General features: G+C 36.6%; 1 protein-coding gene across 8 annotated transcripts in view; it reads right to left on the bottom strand.

Moving 5' to 3' along the window:
• The window catches only part of PHF21A (PHD finger protein 21A), a 133,582-nt gene that overhangs the window by 92,985 nt on the left and 20,781 nt on the right, over nt 1-19,816 (bottom strand). For all 8 annotated transcript variants that reach the window (XM_030949291.1, XM_030949292.1, XM_030949286.1 and 5 more), the window contains 3 exons: nt 9,781-9,821; nt 5,909-6,044; nt 1,667-1,699 (listed from right to left, as the gene is read on the bottom strand). In XM_030949291.1, the coding sequence (XP_030805151.1) occupies nt 1,667-1,699; nt 5,909-5,962 (87 nt within the window). In that variant the 5' untranslated portion in view covers nt 5,963-6,044; nt 9,781-9,821. The remainder of the gene's footprint in view (nt 1-1,666; nt 1,700-5,908; nt 6,045-9,780; nt 9,822-19,816) is intronic.

Raw genomic sequence — 19,816 nt, 5'->3', positions numbered from 1 at the left:
AACATATGTACTAAATCTGAATTGACACATATATCAATTGAAGGCAAACATACTTAAGTCCTTATTTCCATGTATGCTTATGCCTTAGACTGTGCTAAAGAGAATTACATTTGTCTGGACACATCATTCATATTAGCATTTTGCTTATACTAGCACTTTTCGAAGTTTCAGATTTTAAAGCCATAAGCAACACTAGAAAGATGCAGACAGAAAACAATTTTTACCAGGACTTTTTCTTTTCTACTGAAAAAAAAAATTAAAGAAACATCTGTCCTTAGTTGAAAACCCGTGAAGCTCTGCAGAAATGTAACAAGGAATCAGGTTTTCCTTAATTTTTGTACATTCTCACTTTTTTTGTTCTCAATTATGTTGTAAAGTTTTCATACTAGATCATGCAGGTTTAGTCTGCTAAGCAGAAATATTAAAACACAAGACTAACATCATCACAGGAACTTCATGCATATCCCCTATTTTTATATTCCTTCAATTTTGAAATGTATTTTGATCTTAGCTCGCAGATAGTCTCTGATTCCAGCAAAACCAGATATTGACCAGTCATCCTCCCTAGTTCTAGATTCTACTTAATAATCTGGGATAAAAATGCATTACGAACATTGGAAACAGGGACCAGATTTACTTTTCCTGACTCTAGGAACTCTGCATGGCTGCTTGCAGCATGACCTCACTTTCAGCAAGTATGAACTGAAAGCAACCTGCTCTGCAGACTAATTGTTAGCAGACCGGACCAGTGAATTTGAGCAGATCTTACCCAAATTCCATCAGAAAAACAATATTCAAAAAACCAGATTTTCCAATACACCCTGCTTAACCCTCCCTGTCAGAGGTTTAACTACCTGAGTGCTATTAAAAGCTGTCTTCTCACTTCACTGAGCTTGGGAAAAAATGTACATTCAGAAAATTACAGGACATTTACTATTGTATGGGGATGGGAGGTCTTAACAGCAAGCCTCAAGTGAGTGGCTTTTATCCCTCTACTCAACATTTCAGACTGGTTTGAGAGCTCCAGAGCACTCCCCATCCAGCATCCAGGAGTGTTTAACTGCTGTACAAGAAAACCCAGGGACCTTAAGCAGTCTTTGAGAAAGGGATGACTTCTGCTGTCTATGCAGGGAGTCCAGTTATCCAACTTCAGAAGCTCTGAAACTTCCCAAGACCAAGTGTCTGTTCTATGGACACTACAGGGCTGGTAAGACACCCAAGACAGGCAATCTGAACACAACCTTAAGCTATATTGTTTGGACAAAATTTCTTGGACAGAATATCCTCTCTCTTCTTGTACTGTGAACCTTCTGATACTCCAAAAATGAAAAAAGTTATTGCAAATAATGGCAGCTTTTATAGAGAGCAGCTTCCAACAGAATCAGAAACTTACTGCTCATCTGAACTGCACAATAGCCCAGAAAAGTCACCTGATTTAAACTATTAAGAATGTGTATAAGGTAAAAAGCTCCAAAATAGCAAGAATTTTGGTTTTGTTTTAAACAATCCAACAGTCATTGTTCAAAAACTTATAAATAAATTTTCTTCTAAACACTATGTTAGCAAGGAAGAAGATAATCTAGAAATATCTAAAATCATCACGTTTCATACACTGTTATTTCCTGAATTTTAATGGAAATGATCCAATATAAAAATAAGTAGTTACCTGTGGATCTTGCTTCATTTGGGCAACCAATTTCTAGAAAGAAAAAAAAATGTGACAATACAATGAAGATTTTCATTACGAATATTTTGAACAATTTAAAATTCAGTATTTTTAAAGAACCTTTGTAAAAGCAAAATATTTTGTTTACAGCATTTCAATAGCAAAGCCTGGAGTCCAGTATTATAACATTTCCAAATCCATTCTTATTAATACAGTAAAAGCACTGTATTAAGCCATCACTTTTGCTCCTCCTAAACAGCTCTTAAACAAGTGATGCTTTTTAAAGACAATTTAAGCCAGCTGGGTAAAATAATCTAATAGCTGTGTCTCCTCCAGAACTGCTGGCCTCTTTGCTTGCAGTCACAAGAAACACAAACCACAGATAACTGCTGCAGGCACAAAAGCTGTTTGTATATTCAAGGGCAGAATGTTTCAAGTACTAAAGCTCTTCCTGTGTGTTAACTTGGCTGGTACCAGATGGAAGACCCATGTTCAGAAGTATCTTTGCCACTTTTCTCCCTCAGAGGAGATTGAGATCATTGTAGAAGAGATGCCCTCCACATCCAAAGGAAAACAGACAGATTGTTACTATTCACTGTTCTTCCTCTCTCTCTTCCTTCAGGCAGCTGCAGGAGAATGCTGCCTATTGCTAAGCAAGGAAAAAGTTACCAAAGAAAACCAGAGCCCAGAATGAAGACACAATGTAAACCAAAAACTCTTAATATCTTTTTTGGTAAATTTGTAGACATTTATTTCTCTAATGTTTTCAAAGATTATGTCTTAGGTTTAGTAGCTACCAACACATATTTCTTTCACTGATCTGCTTTAATTACTTTTTGAACCAGGAAACCATTCTAGATTCTGTGACCATAAGTTTGCAATTTAAATTACAGGACTCTTACGTAAAAGCATGACCTCCTTTTTCTTTTGAATCTGTTTCTTTACAATGCAAGCATGAAGGACTAATACAATTACAGAAAACCAGAGCTGACTTGAGTCAAGAGGAGTTGGAACCTGGACTTGATGATCCTTACAGATCCCTTCCAACTTAAGACACTGTATGATTCTATAGCTGCTTCTCTACAGAGCTCCTTCTTACATTTTTTCCACACCACATATTCCCCCATCAGTCTTCACCTCTTCAAATTGAAGAACTCCTCATGCACAAATCATTCCATTGCTTTGTTCATTCTCGGCACTCTTCCATATTTCTCTAGTTTGTCTTTATCATCTGGAGACAAAGTTTAAAACTACGTGCAACACTCAGGTACTCTGTACTGCAAAAACTCCTTCCATGGTGCCAACAGCCAGTTCACAGCCTGCTATTGCAGATGTAAAACTGGGCCTGTTTTTCCAAAGTGCACCACTTGGCATTTATCTTCACTGAATATTATTGTTTCGTCATACTGCCATCAGCATCACAGGAACAGACAGCTTATTTTTCCTCGGTGCTTCCTGCCACATTGGAGCTTGACAAGCAACAAATCTGTTAGTTTTTATATAAAGTGCTCCTGCAGAAGCAGTCATAAGACAATATAGTCAGTACTGTAAACTCTTCATAAAATATTGCTACATTTTTGGATTACACAGTACTACGTCAGGCAATCTTAAGGAAAAAAAATATTCCTCTTAAATATAAGCTAAATTTAAGGTATTTTAAAAGCTACTAATCTTTCTGCCACGAAATAAGAAAAGGACAAGGATGCTTAAGGTTCCTTCTACACATCAGCTTGAGGAATCATCCATGAAACTCCACCTTTCTGTAAGAATACCTAAATATAAGTCCTTTAACACCTCTTGTGATCAAAACTAGGAAGAGTAGACTGCTTCAAATTTACCTTAATTAAGTCAACACAGCAGCAGAATGAATTACTTTGACTCAGATGCATCTCTTTTCAGGACAAGCAATATAGCTTTGACACAGAAGACATTAGAATATTCAAGTTGTACACTAATATAGAAATGATCTGGTCAGGTGTCATTCATGGTGGATTCTCTGATCATAGAAAGCAGACAAAAAAAGCAGCTTTTTCTGAACAATTAAACACCTTTTTGGGGTTCTTACTGGTAGTTTTAGATATACTTTGCCAAAGCAGCATTATGAAAGCTTCTGCAAGTGAAACAAAAGAGGCAAAACCCAAGGAGCTATTCTACAAACAAAACCACATCATACTGAGCATCACTTGTACAGCCATGTGAGCAGTCCCAGGCAACATGCTGCATCAGGAAGTTAGGAGAGTTTGGCTACAGAGCCGAGCTGAATTCCTTATGCTCATCACAGACACCTGTCCACCGCTTCCAACAGGACAGCAAACCATGACTGTGTGAGTGTTGGCAAGCTTTGTTATAAAGTCCTCAGAAAAAGAAATACTAGAGAAGTAGAAGATGACAAGAGACAATTCTTCATAAATCCTGAGTGAAAAGTAGGAGCATATTATATCTCTTTAGGTTACAAAATTCAAAGCTATATGAGAAAGTTCAAGCATTTTGCTTGAAGATATTTTTTTAGTGACAAAACCAGTTCAATGTTTATCAGTGTGCATGCTGACAAGCAATAACCATGCAAGCATAGTTCACAAAACCTTTACTGAAGCACCCAACATTTTGTTGCAAGTGTTATTTTCCACTGTAAACATATAGACTTTTTCTTAGCCTTAATTATAGAAATATACAGCATCTTGAATTAAAAAAGACAACCTTCTGATATCATGGTTTTTCTAGTTTCACGAACTAAAACCAAATCTAATTAAAGCTGATTTTTGTGCAAAGCTCACTTTTAATGGCAATTGGGAAAAGTTAAAGCAAAGAAAGTCAAAAACCCCAGCAACTTTAAGCTGCTTATTACAGATCTCTTTGGACATTTCTCAGTCTTCATCTCTGTTCATCGGTGTCATTATGAACAGATACTAAAGGTTATTCAAAATTCACAGTCTTAAAATTTTTGGTTCACTGGGGCATAAAGGGGAATGAAGATGCACACAAGGAGTAGTATCATACAAACACAAGCATAATTAACATTTTGATTGCTTTACAGTACTCAATACTTGAAAAAATTACTTACTGGCCTTAAACATTCCTATGTCTGCAGCAAAATGTTATGGGTAATTTTTGAACTTCCTTACCCCCACAAGAAAATGTCATTAAAGTTTCAACTACAAAGGCCTTGGAGTTACTGAGGAGAGCAAAATACTCATCCATAGTTCTGGAAATCCACCCTTAGCGTTCTCAGGTTTTGCTCCCTGACTGTAAGTTGTATTTTGTTAAAGCAGACATAGCTTGATTTTACCAATTCACCTATTCAAGTCCTTGCAAAATGTGCAGCATTGCTGCAAGTACTGGACAAGACATCCAGATCACATTTTAGACAAGTTGCCCAGCAATTTTGAAACATTTTCCAAATTTCGTATGATGGACTATACTGATCAATGTTACTTATCATATACTTCTTTTATCCACTGTGTAAGAGTTGTGAGTTTCAGATATCTGAAGAGCATCAGAAATACTTGGAGAACTATGTTTAGAAAAGGTCTCATTGTTAAATTTAACATTTGAAGTTTGCAGCTAGTCTGTGTCTATGGCTGTAACAATTTTCTTCCAATAATTAATACGCATATGTCCTCCTATATTTACTACATTAGGTTTTAGTATCATTACTTGTAATAATTCCTCATTGGCATTGTAAAACAATGGCAAACCACAATCCTACTGCCATATAGTATTGAACAGGTTAAAGTAAAAAGACCCAACATGTAAAAATTTACAAAGCCCAAGCACTACAACATTTTGGTTATCAAAAATATAGTTTAGAAGCTACTAAAGTAGAAGACATTCTAGAAGAGAAGCACCAGATTAAACTATGCAGCACTATATACCTCTCACTTCAAAGTTCCTCCATCACATTCCTCCATTGCCAACTGAATACTGAAGTTGGCTTCAGAAGATCAGAAAAACCTTCCAGACAGAGGCAGCTGAAGACTGTTTTCAGAATGTTTTTATTACTGCTACAAAATACTAAAAAAAAAAATCACCACCCACAGTTTGATATGTAGATTTTCCACATTTGCTAAAAAACAACAGGTGGTCAGGTCAAAATGCAGAGTATAAAATTCTGAGGTAGTTTCAAGCTTATAAAACAATTATTACTATAGTTGTAGTGCTATTGCTTAATGCTCCCATTAGTAGTAATACTGTCAGCAGTACTAATGCTGCTATTGCTTTAAAGCAAGAAAGTACATAAATTACCTGGTGAACCTGAATTTCCACTTTCAGAGCCTCCTGTAGAGTCTGCAGCTCCATTCTCTACCTTCTCCACTTTCTCTAGAAGTGTCTTTGCTGATTCCAGTGCCTTTAGTTTCTGGTTTCCTCTTTAACACCAGTCCTATAGAAAAATAAAGGTTTTGTTTTGGTTAGTGAAGGAGAAGAGTCTATTTGAAAAAGAAGATTATAACACAACAGGAATTCAATAGAGAACTATATTCAAATGCAGCTTTCTAGCCTAAATACAGTCAGTCTTTTGAACACAAGAAATCTGCAGGCTCTACAAAATGCCTGCCTTGGAGTCATTTAGCCAAATTTGTTACTTCCCACATATCCCAAAGTTGACATACTTATCCCTTATCTTAGTTTGCAGGCAGCTATTTCCTACCAATATCCTACTGCAGTTGCATATTAAATTAGCAAATTTAACTACCGAGAATGTTTTAAAAATCTGTGTAGATGAAAACTTATTCTGGAGAATAGAATTCTAAAACCACAATAAATAGTTAAACATTAATGTACTGCATGAAGACACTTTTGTGATACTACAGAGCTGTTCTTAGATGGGACAGTGTGCATGTTAACAGAGCAACATTAATATATTAATAACTCACTGCCTAAAGTTTGTGCCAAGTTAGTAATTTCAGTTGGAATCTGTTCTGAAGGAACAGAAGAGTGATATCAAGCAGCACAAGACATTTCAAAAAGATTAATTTTATAATCTTTTTAATCTTGGAAATCTATTTGTAGATCATAAGTATAAAGTTTAGCATCTTCACTTGTACTACAAACAAATTAATCCCCCCAATCTCTGACATAGAAAAGCATTATCAAACATACTTCTAAAAGCCCTGAATGCTGCATAAGAGAATTTTTTTTTCAGAAATATGTTAAAAGTATCAGCTTCTGAAACAGGACTAAGATTCCCATATGCTCAAATCATAGTGGAATCTGTATAAAAACATCTATAAATGCAAACACATGGAAGTCACTGGAAAACATTATATAGCAATTTTACCAGTCATTTTTCCATCCAGACACCACAATTAAGGAATTGCTGCAGTGTTAAAATAGTTCCTATTTTTTTATTATTTGAAAATTGCTCACATTCATTGCACAGGTGTTGTTGCCAATTCAGAGGCCTTCCTAATGAGACTACAATGTATTCAAAAGGATCCTGACAGCTTTGATTAGACATGCAGGCTGTAAAAAGAGAGCAATTTCCTACGTTAAAGAATGTTATTTTAATGCTGTCTCACTACAGTAAACTGAAGTAGTGGACAAATTTGTGAACTCCTGGAAAAAAAAGGTTGAAGGTGAGTGTTTTGTTTTCTTTATTTATCATTTATCTTTTCAAACAAAAATATGTTACAAAAAGAGTAGACTATAAAGAGGAGTTAAAAAGCATTACATTTAAACTCTGTCAGTGTTGTCTGCTGTTAGCCTAAAGTTACTTATTTAAATAACAAAAGCCTGATCAAACTTTCTAGCCAACACATGGAACGACCTTCTGCAAGGGCCTCCCCCACATGTGACACAGATGAGTGAAAAGAGCTGCCTTTGCAGCACTAGTCTCTATAAAATTGTAATCTGTATCAAGGGATACATGGAAATTACATATAGTTCCCTGTCCTATTACCACAAACAGTAATGAGAAAACAGAATCACGGATTATTACTTCCACTCACTGACAAGAACAATTATACCATGCTTTGAGTCCCCACCACTGCAGTTTCAAAAGAATCCATGCTTCAGAAAACCACGTGGGAGACTGGTTCATGAAAACTGGAACTCACTGCAGAGGGTAAAAGTCTTTTTTACCCTTAGAAATTCAGTTTCAGGGTAAAGACAGGCAGATATGGCCAGTTTCTTTCACAGTGTCTCTTCAAAAAATCAGAAGGCACACATGATGAATAGTTTGCATTGCTCTGTAGCTACATGCTAACTTCAAACTTGAGTGCAGAACAGCAAAACAGTTATCTCAACTGAATGTAAAAGAGATCCAAAAGAATGTAAAAAATACCTATCACTTAAAAATATCTAACTGTAAGGTCCAAAACATGTTCATCGCAAATATGACATGGTATTTCTGTAAAAGAACGTATAAAGATTGAGCAACTTCTATAAATGCACAACTTAATCTGACAGATAGAAATCGCAGTATTGATGGTTCATAAAAACTCACCCAAGCTAATTGCATCTATGCCTTGAACAGTTAGCAAGATTTTTCAAAATTAATTTTTAAGAGGTTCAAGGAAAAAGTGACACTGCCTTGCAGAAAAAAAGTAGCTGCTCAGCCTAACTATGTTTATAGGGGTATAAACACGAAAAAAAAATATTACATTTAAAAGTTTGGTCAAGTTGCCAAATTCTGAATATGAAATATATACAATTGTTCCTTTCTAGAACACACACTTGTAGCTTCCCTTCCCAAGCAGGAATAAGTATTCCGTTATCCCTGTCTAGAATTCCCCCAAAGTACCTTTTACACAACCAATACCGTTAAAAAATTAAAAAAGAACCAAAAATAAAAACCAAAAAAAACCCCAAATATTCCTTACATCCAACAAAACCTAAACTGCTTTTTTCCGATTTACATATAATAATGTCTATAAATATCTATCAGGGCATCTGGTTAAATATTGCTCATACTTCCTTTGAGAGGAGGTAAAAAACTACATAAGTGGCTATACATTTTGTAGTGCAAAAACTTTCAGAATTTTTGAGCTTTTCTTCTTTTAGACTGAACTTAAAGGGAGGATTGAAAAATTTAAGTTCAGTAGCATTATCAACTATCTATAATACCACATTCAAAGAGGTGTAAAACCATCTCTGAATTAATCATAGAACATGATGCATTTTCCAATTTACTCTTATGGTAGTGGAATTATTTCAAATAAAAAGCTTGTAGATGACTGAAATTGCATTAATGTCTTGGCCTGAAAAAAATCTTAATCTCATTATTTTTAAAGGAAAACAAGCAAATGCCTTGCTCAATAACAGAACTGGTGATTTCCAAAAGGAAGGCACAGGATTCAGGAGTACATGCATCTCCTGTACATCCAGACATACTTTTTCCAAGTCTCAACCAGGAAGAACACTGAGAAAGAGGTATTTTTGGATGGATTTCAACTATTGGAGGCAGAAATCCTCCATTCAATTTCTTGCTTGCATTCATTTATTACCAATAATCACTTATTTCTTAAGTGGTTGCTTCAAGACTTATAATTTCATACTCAGGTAAGTGCCCCAATGCACTGCATATAGACTATTTAAATATTCAAAGACTGAATGAAACCTTAAACTCTACAATAATCACATAAGTGATTCATACTTCTGTTATCTCAATAAAATACAATCTACATGAGAACCTTTAAAATATCACAATACTATTTCAACCATGACTATTTTGGAAGCTACACTAGAAACACAGCTGACAAGGCATATATATTTATATAAACAAAGGTAGGACACACACAAAGCCATGAATGCCTTCTGTGTGTATGGAAGGACTCTGAATAACTCAGAATTTTAGAGAGAAGTTTTTCTGGGCCAAAAATCCCTTCAAATAAATTTGGTTTTCACATCACACAGAAAAAAAATATTTTTGAGTAGATGAATCTAAATGTCCATTATACTTACAGACCCTTGGGCCCAAATCTCAGCCTTACAGAGATTTTATTTATAAAACTGGGGCTTCCATCAGCAACATTTACCTTCTAAGACTTAATTCCTGAATATAAGAATAGATAGAATTTCGGTTTCAGTAACCATCAAACTTTTTCAGGAATGGATGCTAGCTCTTCATATCATCTATTCTTAGGTAAGCCATTCTAGCCTTGGGAAGAAGTACTTACCAGTTTTGAGTAAGTTATCCCTTTCAGCTCTCTACTCCCTCCTACAAAAGAAAAACAACAACAACACAAAAAAAGATAATTACAAATATTTTTAACTAGAGTTTGAAACAAACAAACAAAAATTCAAATATTTGAAAAGTTAGAGAGGGAAGGGTTGGGACTTCAGAAAGGGGTTTTTGGTTGTTTTTTCTTCAGGGGAGTTGTAATTTTTTTTTAAATGCTGAAGCTAACTATAAAACACCACTTTGAAAGAAAATCTGTTCCAAGTGGCAGGGAAAACTAAGGAGACCTACAATTTCAATCTGGATTAAAATACAAACTATTACTGTCACTAGGGGGAGGAGGAACTAGAGGTACAAATTTTTCTAGTTCTGTGCAAGGTCACTGTCCCCCTCCCATGGTGGAGAGACCTGCTCTCCACTACATTTATTAAGATCTATACCGATAGTAAGCCTTGTAAGTTGCCACAGCTAAATACGACGAGGTTACCCACCCATGGCATTTGCCCACCATCTCTGCTAGATGTAACACCAACCCCCAAAGATGTTAGAACAGGTGGTAGGTCAGTTCAGCCACCAGAGCTCAAAACCCAGAGTACTGCTAGGGACTGAAACGAACAGCAGTGTAAGCCAATATGGTGGGACACAAAAGGTGGAGGCCAAGAAGAGGCACTGCCTGTTACGCTGCCTGGGTCATGGGTAGAACATTCTGTAGCACAGCAAGGTAATACCTCTGAAATCACCACATGAATCATAAAAAAACTCATGAGTCAGAGTTCTAACAAGATAGTTACAATATAAATGATAACTCATTTGCTCAATTACTTTGCCTGATGCTAAAAAAAGGCTCCAAAATACTCCCAATTTTCTAGTAAAATACTATAATATTAGTGTATTTGAAGCTTTAACTTCACAGCTAACAAGATCTTTGCAGATGTTTTTATCCACACATAAGTCATCACAGAGCTGAAGTTTAAGCCCCAGCCTTATAAAAAGATACAGCAGTAGAAAGTCACGATCATCTCTCTCTCATTGAAGACCAGCACAAGTGGAGAGTTTCCATTTACTATCCACAGAACTGGGTGCTGATGACCACTGAGAACAGAAAACAGAAAGCCTATTGCTGGCAGTATTGTCAGTCTCCTAGTCTCAAATTTCATCGTGCATTTTGAACCACAGAATATTACAGGTGATGTTTAATTTTAGAGCAATTTCAGGTAAGTTTCCATAACATCCGGCTGCTACCATGACAGGTTATAAGCTGGGAAGTATGGACTGTTTTGAGGTTGTATTCAAAGTAAGTACATTTGCTCTGGATGCTACAGAGTTTTAAACACTGTCATTTTTGAGGGTGCTGAAGAGACAGGTATTATTCTCAAATTCTAGTTTCTTTTTGGTATTAAAATCCTACTTGTCACCTCCACCTCCCACTATCAATCAGTCACTTAATTGGTCCAGAGACCTACAGAGGAAGCCCTTTCATCATGCAAGTACTAAGTGCCCTCTTCAACAAGCAACTACAACTATCTGTCCATGCTTATTAATAAAAAATAATAATTAAAAAAATCTACTGCTTTTGGATCACTGCTTTTGGAAAGCTAAACAAAACAGTCAGTATTAACACATCTGCAAACGCAGTCTTAGAAAAAATAAGCATGATTTTTACTTTAAAAAAGAAAAATATCAATTTAATTGTAACACAAGTACACACAACCTGACAAGAAAGCTGTCACTTAAAAATAACAGCAACTGTTCCTTCCTTCCTATTTTTCCCCTACATAGAGACTCGCCTCCATAGCAGGACCCTAGCTCCATCAAGATGGATCTGTGCAGAAAAAAGCTGCAGTTACAAACCTTCAGATTGCATTTAATCTTGCTATAACCCCAGACTCAGAAGCCAGGAGCTCCCAAGGACAAAGTTTAGAACACAAGGAGTTTAATCGTGACTATCCAAGTGAACCACTGTGTTGCCTTGGAGAAGTCACTTAGAGAGGACCTATATAGAGAATGGAAACACATTTGCATCCTCTTCTGTAGATAATTTACTGCAGGCTTTTCCTTTAGTTTAGAACAGGTTAACCTTTGAATGTCAAACCTCTGGCAACACAAAATTCTGCCCTCATGCAGGTATACTATTTTTACTAACATCCCTGCCTCATTTAGTAGAGAGGACAAGCACAAAGAATGAAGTATCAATTGAGTTTCTTGTAATTCTGAACATTTGATTTGCATGGCTTTTTAAATTCAACATCTAAGCCCTAAGACAAATAAAAAATTGGTTTCTTCGTAAGCAGCACACTAATGAGAGCCAGAAAAACTTGTGCCTGATACAGGCAAGTTTTCTTAAACAGATAATTGAGAAAGAGAAATTAAGAACAAACACCCAAGATTGGTAATCCCAAGCATCTTAAACAGATATAAGTTTTCAACTGTTCTTAGCATTTTTATAGTAGAGAACAGGATATGACCAACAATATCTGTAACTTTGGTTCTTGACAAGTCCCTGTACTTGTGGATACTGGGAACCAACACAGAACAGTATTAATGAAAAATGGATAAAGTCTGCTCTGTAGATGAAATGAGATTATTTCTTCACAGCAAAAGTACATCTAGAAACTTACACTGCCTCTCTCATGCTCACTACAAAATACATTAGAAAGTTAAGATTAGACAGCTCACAATCACTCATATCAATAGAGAAGTCTGAAGAGTTTAGCATTATACAGGGATTTGTAACAAAAACCAGCAGAAATTTATTACAAAATCTCAGCAACCTAATTTACTGAGGTAGCCTTTTGAAGGCTCTAGAAACATGCTGTAAATTGTCCAAGGTAGGAGCCTGCAAGGTTAACTCTCAAATTATTACAGAATATTCTGTAATATTTTGGGAGTTTTTAAACCCCAGGTCTGGCAGTCAAATTAAGAGCACTACCTTCTTCCCAAAATATATCTATGATCTATGATTAGAAAAGTTACACATTTCATGGGACTGTTATGAAAACGAAGATCTCAAAACTCCTATGTTTAAGGCTTGGTAGCACCTGAGGACATCAGAAAAACAAATGGTGGTGAAAACATTTAAGCATACTGCACCTGAAGGCTTAAGACTGTTTAAATGCTAATTATCTGTATATTAAGATGTCTGATTATAACAATTATATACTTATTACTACCTTCAAGTTATACAATCAAGTTTATACTACTGTAACCAGAGACTCACTTGGAAAAACTGGAAAAAATTAAACGTCAAGTTCAGCAATCTTTTCTTTACATTTTTTCTAACTCTAGAAACTAGCAAATGTTTACTGTCAGACCATGGAACTCTATCCATTCATATAATGTTACAATATTTAATTATGTATCTTTTACTTTTTGCCAAAAGGATCTCGGTCTTGTTCAGTACACAGAAAAAAAGAAAGGACTAAATGCTGTGCACAGGCAATTGTGAACCTGATATTTTTTCAGATTTCAGAAAATTGCTCTACAATATGAGGGTAAGGCATTATTAATTTTGTGTGTGTGTACACAAAACACACACCACACAGGAGGGATTCAGAGTTTTTTCTCTGGACTTTTGTTTTTAGATGTGAACTCCTCAAAGCACCAGCTCTCCCTCCCATATTTGAAAGACAGCCTGTATCTAGAGAGCACTCTATCTTCTAAGAAAACAAGTCATGGCAGATACTTTACTGTGATTTTCAAGTTGGCAACTCATATTCCTTCACAGGGCAGGATTTCTGAAGTCTTAAGAAGACCAAACCCGGGCCAGACAGGGTATATAATCAATTTCATATTACATTATTATAAGGCTCATGTTTCAATGACCATCATTAGCAGTGCTGGAGCTGTTGCTTCCATGACAAAAGGAAGCCTCCTTTGTGCCAGTGCACAGAATCTGATCTTCTTGTTGTGCTGCAGCTGGGAGAATTCCCAGTCAGCCCCAGTAACACATGCCAGGCAGGTGTAAAGGGACCAATAGGATTGCTCAAGATAACTGAGACTGCACTGAAGTGTACAAGTCATGCCTTCCAGTTCGTCCACCTGTACAACTGCTCTCTCCTCCTCCTTCCTTATCCCCGCACAATACTGATAGATTAACTCCACCTAAACTGGTCAAGGAGCCTGGATTTTCTGCTTATGCATGCAGACAACTTAAAGGATTCAAACTACAATCTTCAGTTCTACCTAAAAGTTCTTCTGGTGCTATGATTTGCCATGAAGCAAATGCAGTTTGGAGTTTAAGACACCTGAAGCTGACTTCACTTGGGGATAGATTGCTTCACCATCCCTGAAACACTTTATAAAACCATCAAGCTAAGTTTAAGTAGAAGTGTGCGACACCATCATTTGTCTTTGCAGAAGCAGTACTATATTTAACACATAGAAAATTAGCTAGAAGACTCAATACAGTTTAAAAGGCCATCTCTAGTGTAAAGATAAAACCACTTCACAAGCTGATTCTTAAAATATTCACCAAAACTTGCCGTGGCACCAAACACATGTAAACAGTTGACAATTACCCTCTTAGCTCTTGTCCTGTGACTACAGCTCCATTGGGCATTAATAATTCTTCCTGAACACAGACTTTCCTGGCATCTTGGGGGTGGGATGGAGTATGAAATCACACTCTGGCAAAATTATAAACTACATTTGGCCTAACAGAAAATTAGCACAAACATGTTTTAAAATCTCAGAGTCATCTCTGTCACTTGAGCAGATTCAAGATATATTGCTCTACCCTTTTTACCTGTGCATAAACCCCTCGTCTTTGCACAGTCTGAGCCTATCCCTTGAATCAGAGAAGCCTCTCTAACCTATGACCATTAGTGAGCCTGGCAGATGTTCTCTCTGACTTGGTACCAAGGACTCCCCATTTAACCTAACATTCATAAAACTACCATCAGTAAAATTCTCCTTTTTTGTACCCAGACACCAGTGTACAGGGACGTTTTAGCATTCAGAAGTTCTCCACTAAGCCTCACTTTGCTCAGTGAGTTACTTTTCATCAGGTTCTAGGTACACACAAAATAATCCTACATGCAGTGTGGCTAAATTCTTGCTCATGTAAAAAAAAGTTGTATGACCTGGATTTTTATTTCAGTGAATTACTTTTTAGAAGGACTGTTTAGCTAAACACACACCAAGAGTACTAATAAGGTCTGTAAGTTTATCTTTTACTAGCACTGCAACAGCAAAGTTTCATATTTGAAGTGGGGAGCTGAGGAATCTTCTGCAAAATTAAAATATTTACATGATGTGAAGGTATAAATTAGCAGAAGGCAGAGTTTGTCATTTGTGTCTAAAAATGTTTTGCTGCATTATTTGATATTATTTGATAAAGTTGCTGGAAACATAGGTCATTTGGGATTTTTTTTAAGCATTGTTTAACAATTTAACTTCAAAAAGATGTCGGTTAATCTGTAAAGTCTTAAAACTGTAATTTTTCTTTTTTAATTATTTTCAAGTATTTACAAAGTATATATACCACTGGGAAGGAAAATAAGATGGAAGGTCAACAGAAAATGGAAGGAGCTGTTCCCTCCTAGCTGTAATAGTCCAATGTTTGGGTCTCAAAATTTATAAGAAACGCAAAGGGAAGTTATTTGAATGTCTGTGCTTTACAGTTTTGTTTTGTTTTTTAATAGTACGTCTAGCAAAATCAGTTTATTAACCTATATTGTTCTTAACCTGTGTTGCAAATTTCTTATTTCAGTCCCTGAGAAGTTCCTGCCTTCCTTTCATACTTCACAGACAGAGGACTACTTGGGAAAAAGGGGAGGAGAGGCAGCTGAGAGGAGAAGACTCTTTCTAGACAGAACACACACGATAAATCCTAATAATAGATTTAACAACCACAGATGCAAAGAACTAGAAAAAATTAGGAAAACTCTACCTCAGTACATATTAAACTATTTTTCCCCTTAAAATTTTATTAAGAAGGAAGGGATCTCTGATTTCCGGTTTTAACCTTTTAAAGATGAAGAGAAATTTCTTATTGAATGCCAAAACCTTTTTCCCCCTCCTAGCAACCCACTTTATCTTGGAAAGAACTGGCCTGTGGGAATGATACATTAGTGAGGCAGAAGTGCCTTAAGAGTTTTGGGATGAGGTCCAGGATACAAAAGGAGATGATCTGGGTAGTGTTGTATGAAATGCAAAACTAGAGGTACCTCGGACTATCACTGGAAGTGCAATCGCACTTGTGATGGAGAGAACCTCAGGTGTGTGCACATCCTGCTTGTACAGACTATTCTTTGAATTTTATGTGTCTGCCAGACACATTCAGAGGACACCAAAAAAATGTCAGAAGAGCAGCCCAACGCCTCAACGACACAGCCGTGACGCTCAAGGACAGCCTTGGCCCTCCATTTCCACGGGGAAAGAGGTGCCGTTAGCGCAGTCGGCCAGCAGGGGGAAACGCCAAACAAGTGAAGGAAAAAAAAAAATAAAAAGAGGAAACACTAAACATGAGGAATAAAATTCGGCAAACCACGCACATCTCCTCAATTGAGATGGAAGGAAGAGATTCTGCTCTCGGAGAAGCAAAGCAGGATAAATGAAGCATTCTTCGAAGCATTCTTCCAGAATTTAGAGAGGAAACAGTGAAAGTGCAAGTCCAAAACACAAGCAAGTAAAGGCAAGCTTTCAGTTTCGTGTTAGCACAGAGTGACTGCAAATCAATTCAAGTCTTCTAACATCTAGCGTTTTGATGAAAAGCAAAATATTGTGACTAAACAAGTGAGAGGACTAAGCTGAAAGATTATATATTTTTAAAGGATTATTCAACATGAATGCATAAACTAATTTATTTAAAGTGAGCACACATATCCTAGAAGATCATTCTGCATTACAGAAGACTTCATATTACATTTATACAGAATCCCAGGAGTCTGGACTTTTTTTTTCCCAAAGAAATTTCAGCAGGGCTCCAATTACAGACCCCGAATTTCCTTCTACCTTATAAATATTATCTATGCAGCATTTCCATGCTTACGAAGTATAGTGAAAACTAATCAAAGGGAGTGCTGGTTAAGTGAATAAATCTGTGTTAAATGCACTTTGATAAAGGGCAATTTGCATGTAACAGACAGGAAACAGACAATTCCACAATGTGTTTTAAAATTAAGAAATAAAAAGCAAAATGTGATAATTTGTTGAACAAAGAAATTTAACGGGCATTTGCAATGAAGGAAAAAAGACATACCCTGCAGTCACAAGGGCTTTCTGTTTAAAATATCACTGGCTGAGAATCACAAGGAGCAGCAGTGAGATTTTCAGTGACAGATTTAGAGAGATTAGCTACACAAGCTTCTACTGATGTTACTGTTCCACAAATATCAGAGAGAAGCAAGTACACATGTAATAACATGCAAACATTTAAAAATGCAAGTGTATTGTGATTAGTGATTGTATGGCAGGGTACCTTAAAACAACAGGTAATCTTTTATAGTTCTGTATTTATAAAGTTCTTTCAAAATCAGATGCTGTAAAGTTCTTTCAAAATCAGATGCTGTATTTTCAGTAAAATCCTTGTCTCAATGTGTCCATGAAAGCTAAATGCAGTTTGCCAAGCATGCACAAGGAAAGTTTAGATTACTAGTATATCAAGAGACCTAAGTGAAGCCTAGTTCTGCTCAAAGTTTATAGTTCTACCTTCAGTTTCTTTCTTATTATTTAGCCTGCAGGCTAAATAACACTCCCAGAGTCAGCTAATCTAGCTGGCTAAGGCACCCTCCTTCATGTCCTCTTCCAGCTGAGAGGTCCTACCTCCAGCAGTCCTCACTTTCTGGGGGTAGTGGCGGGCGAGGGGATGTCACACTCCACAAAAAGTTGAAGTGATTCACAGATTGGCGTGGGGAACATCATGCACAAGCTTCAGCAGTAGAAGCACTGTGCTGGCAGCACGAGGGAGACTTGCCTTCCTTTTTTCAGCATTTATCAAGTTCCATTGTGCTATACTGGGTACAGGACTGTGCACTTTGCTGATTCTTTTTAAATAAAACGATCATCAAGAAGTGACCTTTCACCTTCCCCACACGGTCAGAAATTCAGCTTGTGAGCTACATTTTCAGTGACAGAGTCACATTTGAACATCCTTTTCATTTTGAAACTGGAAAACCTACAGAACAACTAGGGGTAAAGATGAATCTGAGTTTGGCAGTCCTGAATTCTTTCTGTTCTGCTTGTTACTCAGGCAGAATAGAAATCACTATTATTTTCTGTGTAACCTCATTATAACACAGGCATTCTTTAAATACTAAGACTAAGCCAACCTATGCTGACTTTGCTATGGTCAACTTTTATGTCAGTATACTGCAACAGGTACTGGCCCCCACTTAGTCTGTCAAAGTTCTTATAATAAACTGGACTCCTCAATTTAATTATTTCATCACATGCTTTAAAAAGAAACCATTTAATGTATATAAGGTACAGTAGATAAACTTGAAAATGAGCTGATAATACACATTCTTGTATTCTGTACTTTATGATACTGAAAAATACTTGAAAGAATATTTGTAAGAATATAGGAGTTCATTTCATCTGATGTGGATCTTCCATTCTAACAGGAAGCGACACAGCTCAAAATGAGAAACTTCACATAAATTCTTGCCTTTACAATACTACAGATCACTTGCTCTAATATGCTAGGCTTCTAAATTATTGCCAAAAGACAATATGAAAATGATTTGTTGGTGAACAGATGTTCACATGAGAAAAGTATCAAAAGAAAAATGATTTGTTTCTTAATCTGTCTTCAGATTTTACAAACAAGATGAAAAAGGTAATGTTCACCTGTTAAAATCAGGGTTTTTTTCTAGAATGAATACTGGCAATTCAATCTGACAAAGTTCTATGTAAAATAGTCTCAGACTTCTGCTGATTTTGTCGGATGCTTTGGACTCTGAAAAGGTGGCTGGGACCCTCTGCTGCTATCAGACAGGTATCACATTTTCCTCTCCTTTTAGCTACGACATCTAAGTACAGCCTGATTGCATTTAGTAAAAAACACTCTCATTTTATATTTGCATTTCATTTGCTTTTTAGCCAGACTTATTTCAATTTCACCAGCTATTATTTCTTTAAACCATGTTTTCATTTTGGCATTCCTGATCTCCTGAGCACAGAGACCAGCAAAGAAAGAAAAAAAAAAGGAAAAAAAAACAGCTTGAGACACTCCAACAATAAGTACTGTATTCCCTGTGTAGAGATTAATTAGATAAGGATCAAAAAGGTTTCTAGTTTTGTGTACTGATAAATTATGATAGAGTATGTAAAGGTATCAATGTGTTTCACACATAGCCTAAATAAAAAGACAGTAAACAGAATTTGGTAAAACATGCTTGCTTCAAACTCTAAATACACCAGAATATTGAAAGCTCCTTTCTCTCCCCCTCCATCCCAAAATAAAAGTGTGAGTGAGAAGGGATTTCATTACATTCTTAGAACAGTGAGAAGCGAAGTCAGAGGCAGTACTGGCGCTCAGCACGCAGGCTGTGCACACTCCCAAGTACGTCACACTGACAAAACACGCTGCCGGAGCGATCTGCCTTCCCCAGGGCCTCCAACGCGCTGCTGCTAGGCCTAAATCAGGTAGCTGTGTGTGCAGGGCTGCTGCAGATGAGCAGGAGTCCACTTCTTCTCCCCATTTCCCTTAGATTTAACTACCAGATTGTTCCAGCATCAGCTTATTCTCTCTGCTTCCTTCATCTGTAATGACTATATTTGAAAAGACAACAGCATCACAATTTACTGTGAAAGATTCGGCCCTAATTTTTTCCTTCTTTATTAGACCAGCTCCCCTGCAGCTTCTGAGCCATTGTCAGCTGTTGTTTTTTGTTCCTTGAATGCAACAGGACTTGGCCTGCCAGGCTGCATCACTGTTTTCACAGCACACCTCTAAGAGGAAGAAAATCTCCTCTTCCCTGCTTCCTGCTGAGCACTGTGAATATTTGGATTTTTCCTTTCTCGCAACAGATACACAAGTCCAACACTGTTGAATATTCACACATTCCTCTCTTTCAACACCAATTCCTTCT

This window comes from Camarhynchus parvulus, chromosome 5 (genome assembly GCF_901933205.1).
Source record: "Camarhynchus parvulus chromosome 5, STF_HiC, whole genome shotgun sequence".
Lineage (NCBI taxonomy): Eukaryota > Metazoa > Chordata > Aves > Passeriformes > Thraupidae > Camarhynchus > Camarhynchus parvulus.
This window is presented reverse-complemented; position numbering and strand designations above follow the sequence as displayed.